This window comes from Limulus polyphemus, unplaced genomic scaffold, assembly GCF_000517525.1.
Source record: "Limulus polyphemus unplaced genomic scaffold, Limulus_polyphemus-2.1.2 Scaffold885, whole genome shotgun sequence".
NCBI classification, from domain to species: Eukaryota; Metazoa; Arthropoda; class Merostomata; order Xiphosura; family Limulidae; genus Limulus; species Limulus polyphemus.
The window spans coordinates 341,899-353,676 of NW_013666495.1; the positions used below are offsets into that span (position 1 = coordinate 341,899).

The window sequence follows — 11,778 nt, forward strand, 5'->3', positions numbered from 1 at the left end:
AAGAAAAAAAAAAAGGACATGCCCCTCAAAAAGAAGAGGTATATATACAAAAAGGTAACTTATCCAGTCACAGTCTTACTAAAGAGTGGAGGTGAAAGATAGTACCCCGATGAGGAAAAAAAAGCAGATAATGGGAGATAAACATACGAGTTATAGTCCCAGTGCTCAATGGAAGAAGTATCTCCAACATACAATTGGGTTGAGATACAGGTAACAGGTAAGATGCTGATCAGAGTGAAGACAACAGGAATTACGGGAAGAAGGAGACACAGAAGAAAAACAAACAATCAAATCAAAAGTTGAATCCACTTGATAAGGGAGAAAGGAAATGTCACGAACAGGGGAGTGGGGCTAGGGAACAAAACTGTGGGAAAAGGAACAAACAGAAAGAAGCCTTGAGGCAATTAAGCAACCAAAAGCATGTAATGGACACAGAAGGCCATCCAGATCTGACTGGGAATAAATGTGGGAGATGGAAGGAAACGAAAATGATGAAAAGGAAGAATATGCTACATGAGTCGCCAAAGTGTAGGCTAGAAAAATCGATTAAGAACAAAAAATTGGATCGAAAACAATGACTGAAGCAGCCAAGAAATCCAGGTCTGTGCTGGCCAGGAAGGAGCAATCAGAAAGACTTGACTTGGAGTGGCATGGACGAATGTATGGGATGATAAAAGTATAAAATTATCCCAATCCTGTATTAATGCATATAAAGCCAGGACAAGTGGATGGAGAACCTCTGACCAAAAAAATAAATAAATAAATAATTAAAAAGAGAGGCAACTTGGAATTGAGGAAAGAGGCAAATGCATCCCACTGAGGAGTACCCCACTGGAATCAGATGTACTCGAAATTTTTGAGGATTGAGAGACCACTTTGTGGGATAAAGTGTGTCAGGACAGGAAAGGTGATTCGCAACAAGGTTGAAAGCACCCAGAACATCACTTGCTAGGGGACATACATCAAGTATGTGGGCCCAAAAAGGGTGATCCAAAGTCAACCACAAAGTGAACTAGAACCAGTGCCCCTTGGTGAGTGATATAAGCCACCACCGTTGAATTGTTGGAATGGATCATGATTAGTCAAATCCTCACAAGAGAAAAAAATGAACCAAAGCACATTGGAAGGCCAGAAGTTCTAGGGCACGAACATGGTAACACCTTTTGGCTGTATATCATTGTCTTGAAGCTTCATGCTGATCGACCCATGCCCTCAAATTTTTCTTTCCTTCAAAAGTTTGCATAATCAGTGAATTACATAAATAACAAAAGATACTTTTTAAGCAGTGTTTTCTATCAAAGTTGTAATATCTAAAAATGGAATGGTGGTAGAAGTAATAGCAAAGCTAATGCTAACCATATGTGCAGTAAGAAGGAATATGCTTATAACATACATAATGCATAACATTTAAAGGAAAACAAGGGGCCAGATGGTCCAGTGAAGCTGTTTCATCTAATTAAGAAAATACTAAAATCCACCTCTGATAGTTTAAATATTTATCTAACCTTTTCATAAATTTACTCCATTCACCACACCTGAAAACATCCTATATTGCAAAGGCCAACAGTCCTGCTAGAAAAGTAAAACTAATCTGTAGATGATTCCTACCCTGCTAAAATTTATATGTATCTTTGTCCTATTATTCTCACTAATAAATACAAAAAGAAGATGATGCATTGAATTATCTAATACATTAATAATATTGAACACATCAATCAAATCCCCTCTACCTCTTCTTTTTTTTCAAAAGAAAGCAATTTTAGAGATCCTAGCCTCTCCTTGTATGATAACCTTTTTATCCCAGGTATCATTCTAGTAGCCCTCAAGTTAGTATTCTTTTGGAGTGTCAATTACTGTATATCAATGCCTAATGTTTTTCTTCATTTAAGTTTTTGTGAAGTTTTCTATAGTCATGGGAAGGTAGGTGCATAATTCATGGCAGGAGGAGATACATGCTCAGAGGAATTATTGAGAAGGCTTCTCTAGAACTCTAGAAATCCTAGGTAATGGTCACCTCCAAACATGTTATAGAAAAAGAAATCCATGTTGGTTAAAACAGCTGCGGAATTGGTAAAAAAATGCTAAAGACAGGAAACCAAACAGATTAAGAATCTATCCACATCAGAAGAATAAAAAATCACTTAATAGACATTTGGTATTAGTGGTGAACAACATATAACCACTATTGACCTAGAAAAAAAAAGAACTGAACCTATCATAGAAGTAACAGTTCCTGTACCTACACTAATAAGCTCTGTATTACAGTAAAGTAGATTCAGCATCAATTATTACAAAAAGAATTGCAATAGAGATGATGATGATGATGATGATATACAGGAACATCATTACATTGTCCATTTCAATAACATCTTTTAGCCATTTACTACTTAGAAATTATATCTTTTCAACAAAAACAACATAGATATGTGGATTATGTTAAGTACAGTTATAACCATAACAGCCTTATAAAATGTGTACAATAATGTTAGTTTGAAAACTCTGCAAATAAATGAGTGATAATTACAATAAAAACAACCACACTTATGTATTAAGAACAGTATTAATAGCAATAATTGTATAAAACAATGCAAGTGGACAATACTACACAAACATACACATATATATAATAATAATAATAATAATATTAACAACAGAAATAACCTCATTTTATTAAATGATCTATAATACCACTTAATATGATAGCTGCAATTTATCATAAACTGTAATAAGAATAACAGTTTCACATATTAGTTAACCAAAGAACAGTATTACCATATAGAAACTAATAACCAAAGAACAGTATTACCATATAGAAACTAATAACCAAAGAACAGTATTACCATGTAGAAACTAATAACCAAAGAACAGTATTACCATATAGAAACTAATAACCAATAAAGCATCTAATAAAGAGATTAACAATCAACTAGTTTGTTTAAGTGCAATGCTACACAATGGCCTATTTGTGCTGTGCTTATCATGTGTATCAAACCCTGAATGATAGTGTATAAGCACTCAAACTTACCACTGAGCCACTGCTGTGATAAATAATTAAAGAAATAGATGGAGTGAAACAATGACTAACTTAGAAATTTAATTATTAATCACTATATACTGGATAGGTTAAGAGAACCAGAAATATTTAATCTACCATCTCCAAATACTATACTTTAGGAAAGATATGTTAATCTAACATCATCTGATGAAAGTTTCTGAACTAATGTTTCATAAAAATTTTTATAAATTAATATATATGTATATATATTACTACTTAATAACACAAAATTAACTCACAAAGGTAAATAATTAAGCTACACTGGGTAGGTTTGCATCGAAAATGACTGGGGCCTCCTGCTCTGTCTCCCAATGTTGTGAGGGAGGGCAAGATTTTCTCCGTTAACAGTAATGTTTGTGTATTTAGTTTGTGGATGACTGCTGTATGTTACAAGAGTATTATTGTGGTGGTAAATTTCTCCACTCTCATTTGTACTGTAGTTGTCCACAGATGTTTCTGGTTCTATACTGAACCTAGAATATGGGGTTACTGTGGCATCCTTTTCTTCTTGTCCTTGAACATCTACATTTTTCACAGGTTTAGCTTTCTTCCTAAAAAAGAATAATAGCTCATATTCAAATTTCTGAATTTCAAGGACAGAAAATAACACTTTATATACATATGTACCAAATGATTTGCAGAAAAACAACAAAAAATCTGACTTTACTGATTAAATAGCTTACTGCAAATATGATCCTTTAAAGTTATTTCATTATATATGTTATCATAAAAATAACTTAAATCATAATTTTTTTAAGCTGCTTATGATAATTTGAAGAAATGGTTTTTAATAATGTCAAAAGTATTAATACATAATATATTTATCCAAAAATGTTTGTTGAAAAAAGTCAATATTCTGCTTTTACGCAAACAGTAGATGATATCTAAGAATTATTACTGAGCTACACTGAATGTAAATTCAATTTTACAGTGCATGAATTAAATTAAGGACAATTTTGGATGAATTTCATGTATTTCTCTATGTTATGTCAACTCAAACTTATATACTGTGATCATTGTTGTTGAACTACAACTTTAAAAGGGAGCAACTCATACAGTGGATAATATGCAGATCAAGATATTGCTAATGTCACACATATTAACAAGTAGATTAACTGTGGTTGAAAAGTGTGTATCCTTTAAGGATGACAATGTGTGAGAAAGAGCTGGAAGCAAGAGTAACACTAGACAGCACTAATTATGAGCTGAGATATGCAAAATGAGCTCTCTGAATGAAAGTGACCATATGAATGGGAGAATGGTATTTTTTATTTTTGCCAATTGATGTTCTTTCTCATTCACTACTAATGTGATACGATTTAAAGAATAAATATTTATTGACAACTAAAAAGAAGTAGGTAGCTACTTCAGCTAAATAGTCACAGATTGGATTTATATACTAATTCTAAGATAACAACATGAGTTAATATCATAAACTTTGTGAGAGATAAAGTAAGGGTCCACTGTTTGTGGTTGCTAGGTGCTTGAGTTGTAGGCACTCAGTCTAACATTTGTTACTGCATTTGGTGTACTTACTTTTTGAAGTTGCTTCCCTTAGTGTTGAATAACAGCAAAATTCAGGTAATTTTGAAAACCATATTCAAGCAATTTTAAATTTCTGAAAACCACACCTTACAAAAGTGTGCATGTGCACTGAACATTCCTTTTCACATTCATACCACTATGAAAAGGAATACTTGCACCATTTTTATTTTTTATAGAAGTTGAACAACGACAGGGGGTACTGAAAATTTTGCAGACCAATCCTAGAGGTGCATAATGTTCAGGTTCTTGCAAAATATTTACCACTTAATTCTGGAGAAGAGTAATAAGCCTGAATATTAATGTGTAATGAGCAAATGATGTAAACAGAAAATAGTACAGTACTTTTGTTTCTTCTATTCTTCTTTTTATTTTGGCAACAAAACTACCATTTTGTTTGATGAATGTTGTCAACATAATTCTATATTGACTAGAATAATTATACCAACACACATAAAACCATGAATATATATGTTAAAATGTTTCGTATTTTGTACATTACTGGCAAGGTAAAAAAGTAACTGTTTTAGCATAAAGTTCTTTATTACTTAACAGTCAACATTCTAACATTCCAAGTAGAGATCAATCATTCTTAAAGGATTTTAATAAAAACAGTATGGGAATATATTATAAATCATAAAGTTTTGGAATAATACTTACGTTTTTAAACAGACTACAACAATAATAATGATCAGTATTAGAAGAGCTCCACATCCAACAGCTACTGCTATACCTATAATAAATCATATACAATTAAAAAATCTGTACAATATATATATGTACACAAACAGAGACCCGCGAAATATTTTTGCTCAAATTCGTATCTTTATTGCAACAGTATATCTTTAAATACAGGAGTTCTAGAATAATGCAAAATAATTTAATAGCAGACATCAAAATCTACTTGCCTTAGGCCTACCATTAGTTAAGTGTTTGTTACATACTGCTTGTATTTAGAGATAAATTAATACAATAACTTGTGGACGTTTTTTGCTTTAGTTTAGTTAAATTTAAACTTTACCATACTTAATTCTATCATTACATAAACATATAATGTTATTCTATGACCTAACATTAGACCGTTTTAAAACTTTGATAAACTTTTAATATGTTGTTGAAGAATATGTAAATTAAAGTATATTTACATCCATCCTTTGTTTATATTCATTAAAATGAAGTGAATGTGCATGCACATTTATAGTAAGATGCATGCACATTTTCAGGACAGACAAGAATTAAGTATTATAATAATAGATTTCTAGTAAAGTAACCAACAACACAAAATATTTGCACACCTGAATTTGAATGATCATTTATATATTATTGTCAATTTCAAGTAAATCTGTGCAGCCCATACAAAAATAATTAAAAGCCCCATGATTCCCCATTAATGGTCCTAAAAATAAAAAAAAACAAAAAACAAACACACACACAGACATATATATGTATACTTAGTTTGAGTTATTCTTTACATATCCATCAAATTTTTATACAAGTCTGTGAATCCAGTCCTGAAATCTTAATTTAGGTTATTGTTTTGAGCATCTTCTTATGTATTAATACATATTGCCATATGAAATATTTTTAGTCACACTTAAGAGTTACAAAAGTTCTTTGACCCCTTTTTGGGATTCTCTCATAACCATTTTTAATTTTTTAGTGTGCATGTAAAATATACAAGAATAATTAAGGATTACAATACAGACACACACATGTATGAACAAGATAATCCAGTACAATAAATTTAATAAATATATATAATGATTTATATTAACTATCATCTATAAATTCTTATATCTGGATTAGCAAAGATGTTTTCATTTGTTTTAACAGTCAAAACTGAATATATCATATCTTAACCCTTTAACATTTGGAAGAGTTCAAGTTTCATCATTTTAACCAACCTTGTAACCGTAAACTATACAAGCTGTAACTTTTAATGTAATAAGTGTATCTTTACCAAATTTAGCACGCTTTTAGTAAATTCTACGAAATGTTGTACACATTGCAAAAAAATTGAGTTTTTCTTTACATATTTTCACTAAAGATTGGTTTGTGAATTTATGAAGCCTTTACTCAGTCAGTTCGAGCGTGAGGTGATTTTTCACGCGAAGAATAAAAATACTTATTTCCACCTTACAGTTTTCAAATGTCATTTGCATAACCTTTAGAGCCTTACTAAATGAATATCAAAAGTTTTTTCCATAAAACTATATTTTATCTGTTCAATTTTCTACCCTAACTCTGTATAAGAGCTTGATTCATTTGAATGACCTTGTAACCACCTATGAAAATATAAACTATTTTTTTTTCCTAGAGTGACTGCACATTGTAATAGACAGTTACATACCACTTATTGTTAAAGCCAAAACTAATGTATTTTTTATTTAGTTTAGTTTTTTTACAGTTATATTTAGATCCTTTCAGAGGACAGCAATAGTGCTATTTACTAAGCCTTACAGCTTTGTGTAAATAGAGATTCCAGTTACCAGCATGAGTGTTGAAATACACAATCACACTTGTACCGAACATGTGTTACACCAGTATTTTGTTTATTTAAGTTTTCTTTTCTAACCTAACAAGTTTCTTTAGTTACTTTTATACCAATAAAAATTATCCATAAAAAACAAGAAATGTAGTACTTAAATCTGAAATCTTACCCTTCTCAAGTTTTCTTACTCATACAATAGAAGTCTACATCAAACTTTAGGTCTAAGTTTTAGTAACATTAAAATTGATTTCAGAAATTACTTTTTAAAATTGTAGTATGCAAGTTAGAATATGAAATAATGCCACCAACATAGAATTAAATGTCCTAAAAACAAATATAATTTATCTGGGTTTCTAACTAAGTTATATAATTTATATACCTGGTTCAAAGACTGGCAAATGAAGACAAACCATACCAAAGTATTCAAAATGGGTTATTTCAACAGCTTGTACCTCACCACATTATGTAAACTGGATTCTTATCTTTTCACTGGTTAGAAATAATCCAATAGCAAATGTCCCAAAGAATTATTGACACTTTATTGAGAGACAATATTGCATGTGGGTTTCATGTTGTTACATGTATATAATCTCAATGAAGCAAGAAGCTTGGAGGCTACAACTTGTAATTTTAGCAGGGATTTAGTTTTTAAAGGAAAGAAAACTTTTCTAAACTGGGGTGTTCAGGAATATTGATATCCCACTTCACCTCACTAGTGAAAAAATGTTTTGCTAAGTTCATGGAGTTTATAATATTACAGAGACAGATCACACCTAGTATGAAGATTTGAGAAATGTCTGGAAGTCTGGGAGCTAACTATAGTATAAGTGTGAAATCCCATGGAAAGATAAGAAGTTATATAGTGGTAGAAGAACATTTAAAATTAACAATTTGGAGTAAACAAATGTCATGTGATACAGAAAAGTGAAGACTGAGAATTTATTTACATATTTCCTTTTGAAATTAGAAATTAAAACTTATATAATATTAATAGTTGAAGTACCAATTGTGTTTTGATGTCAAGTTATTGACATGTGCATAAACTGATATTAAAATTGTTTAATAAAATTTTGAATTTAAGAGGTTGTGACATGCTCACTTTGACCCACTCAAGGTTTGAGAGCTAAAATCTATGCTTATTTTTTCTTATTATAATAATAGTTTTTCTTTTCTCTCAAGAAACAACAACTTATTCAATATCATATATTTGTTTCCACTAATATGATAGCCCATGAGCATTAGAACTGCCAATAGTCAGCAAGAGAAGAAGGAAAGGCCAGTAAATCATAGGAAGGATGGAATTAAAAAAATACATGAATGAAAAAGGAATTGCAAAATATATGGCAATGAACAGAAACAACTGTAGGATGGTGGCTCCATCTTATTAGTTTTGCTTTTTTTTCATATTATAAAAAGTTGATATCAGCTTAGTTTCAAAAATTAAGGTTTTTTTTTCTACCATAGTTGTATTATTTTTGTAGAAGCTTTCACTGCAAGGATGCCAAGCTCATTAAAAGGGGTGTGAAAGACCAATTTCTATACAGTTTATTCTTGTACATCTGTAGTTATGTCATAGTATTTATCATCAAACAAAAAGTTATCTAATCTGTCTAAAAGTAGTTAATTTTTGATGTTGAATTAGACTGGTAGACTGATCCTGCAAGTTAAACTGCCAAACTTTTACAACTGCTTCTTTGAAAAATAATAACCTTACTTTTGCTTTTCAGTGAAAAATGTCTCCCTAATCTACGAATGTGTTGTATCAGGAAACAAGCCTAAATTGGCACAAATTGTGGAATCTAAAGTGGCACTCATACTTCAATTAACTTTCAAAAATGTTTTTTTATTAACCTTAAAGTTACAAAATGTATTAAAACTATGAAAATTTCTGTGCTTGATAACAAATAATTTCTTACTACCAAGAATGATAGTTCATCTCACAATATACAATTTTTCAATTTTTCTAAGGTATTACTCCTAGATCCTCTGTTTGGGTAATTCTGCTTTGCAAAAATTTCGTTGTGAAATTGTCATTCATTTTAACAATGTGAATTGCATGTGAATTCCATGGTATAAACACTACCAGCTGGAGATCAATGTGCCATGAAGAAACAAGTTTATAGACCTTTAAAGAGGAAGATGCAGAACTGATGGTATGAGCAGATATGGGTAATGTGCTGAAGAGATGAAACACCAGTCGACACATTAAGATGCAATATTAGCCCAGTTGCTCATAACTAATCACTGCTATTGAAACCTATTGTTAAATGAAACTACAGAACCACATTAAATCAATCACCCAGCACTTTAACAAGGGTTTGATACTGCAGATGTTCATAATCACATTGCACAGAGAGCTCCTTTCTGTTGGATTTTATGGACAGGCTACAGACCTCAAAACTGTTCATCATAGCTGTGAATTTAAGGTAGTGACTCTTATGAAGTCTTGATCATTATAACTGGAGTGAAGAACAATGACAAACCAGCTTTTAGAGCAGCAAATTATGCTATTCATTGTTTGCCTCATATGGAATGGACTGAGTTTCACAGCAATCTTCAAAACCCATTTAATATAACTGTGTCATCTCAACCACGAAGAGTGGTGTCATGTTATGTGTAAATTTTATGTAGTTTGATTTGATTCATTGGTAATAGTTGGGAGAACTATGTAATTCTAAGCATACCGTGTATTTTTGGGTAGTGTTACACTATCTGCATTGATGAAACTACATTATCCATATCTCATTCAGCTTGATAATGTACAATGCCATACCATATGTTATGACCAGCAGCGCTGTGAAATGTTAATTAAACATTTCTTTGAGCTGCTTTACAAGAGAGGTGGAGTTTCAATCAGAAGTATATCGAAAGTCACCATTATCAAAAGCATTATAGTATGTGATTATTAATGTGAGCATAACCTCTTATCAAATGGAGCACCAGCAGTTAAACATGACACTTCTTACTAAAATGTGGTATTTTAATAATATATGATGCAGTACTAATTAGAAACAAATTACCTCAGTCAATATACAAAGTATTTCAAAGAAAACATTTTGGTCTATAGTTCTTATTTATTAATGCATTGTTATATGAGTTAAATACTATTATTATTATGAAGTAACAAGGACTTTACCAATTGTTTTAGATGTATCCAGCTTGGCCCCTGTTTGGTTGTCATAGTCTGTATATTTATAGGAAAAACAGTAAAAAAAATCACATGATTAAGAAAAAGAAATATGAACAGTTTATGGCAAAAATATTTTCAGAAAATAAATCACACTTATATTTGCTAAACTAAATCATACAATACTGCATTACATTAAAATGAACATATACAGTATCAAAAATAGGGGAGGTTGCTGAAGTTCTTAATGACCAATATCAATGTAGTATGCGTGAACCTGTGGTTTGAAAAGAATGATTTACGTTCATAAATTATTGTTTAGGAAATATTATTTAATAATCCAGTCACCATCTAGTAAGTTCTATATCTATTTCATTTGAACATAGTGCTAGCTAATATATATTGTATCATATTATACAAATCCCCATACCTTACTTCCTCCTTAAGTCTCCCATAGTATACATATCCACAAAACTTTTGAATTTTGACAAGTACTAGTTTGGAACATTATAAATCCAGTTGAGGTCATGTGCTAAATTCACCTCGTGGTGTTGCATTTGTAGACTGTCTAGTGAAGAACTTATCTTCTGTTTCACCATGTGAAAACTACCTTCAAACTGTTACACAAAACAGAGATACTTCTGCATTCTAGTGCTTTCTGATTGGGCAGTTACAGAGAAAATATGTACTGTGAATCCATTTTTGTTTCTTTCACAAAAGATTCATTCAAATTTTTCATCTAAGAGAGCCAGAAGTTGCTGCAAAGCCTTGTTGCTGTTCATTTTGTTTTCCTAGTGCCTGCTGATCTTATGTTGTTTAACTCTAGTTACAGCAAAACATATTTTCATCTTTATTTTTTGTTAAATACAGTAATTTATTACTTTCTCTATTTAAATATGGTTTATCTCCATTATTAATTTTACATTTCAACTTCAGTACTATACAATCATCCTTCCATCAGCATGACTTGCCAAATTCTTTGTGCTACTTCAATAATAGTTAAATTTTCACACTGCATCTCACCTCTTTCATTTCATGAAACAAATCACTACCTTATCTGTCAACATATCAGATATACAAACCTCTAGTTTTTGCAGAGTTAAAAATGAATTGGATCATAAAAATTTAAGAAGTTGTTTTGTATTACATTTATACTTTCCTTATAAACTGCATTTATAACATTAGTGAATATCTTGACAGCATAGCTGAAAACAAAACTATTGTTACGTCTCCGTTTGTTAATTGATTTTCCGTAACTTTGTTCCGACGAAACTTAAGCGACACAAGTTCTTTCTTAATAAAAACTGGTTTATTCTTTTCAAATATAACTTTACCGATACACTCAACTTCAACAATTGCGCTAAACAAATGCTGTAACGTCTCTCGTGCTCTCTGACTGCAGTTCAATTACTCACTGTAATTACTCTTTTATATACCAGCCTACCCTATCTAGCAAATACTAGACCATTCGCCAAGATACGGGATAGTTCTAAAAACAAGAGAGCGTTAGAATTGTCACGTGATCTCGATGACGCAACACTGCCCCCTCCTTAATATGTTCGT

General features: G+C 31.2%; 1 protein-coding gene across 1 annotated transcript in view; it reads right to left on the bottom strand.

The window, feature by feature from the left end:
* Positions 1 to 3,311: 3,311 nt before the first annotated feature.
* The window catches only part of LOC106461037 (sushi, von Willebrand factor type A, EGF and pentraxin domain-containing protein 1-like), a 42,976-nt gene continuing 34,509 nt past the window's right edge, over positions 3,312 to 11,778 (bottom strand). The window contains exons 13-15 of the mRNA XM_022387857.1: positions 10,225 to 10,272; positions 5,258 to 5,330; positions 3,312 to 3,606 (exon numbers count right to left, since the gene is read on the bottom strand). Of these exons, the coding sequence (XP_022243565.1) occupies positions 3,312 to 3,606; positions 5,258 to 5,330; positions 10,225 to 10,272 (416 nt within the window). The remainder of the gene's footprint in view (positions 3,607 to 5,257; positions 5,331 to 10,224; positions 10,273 to 11,778) is intronic.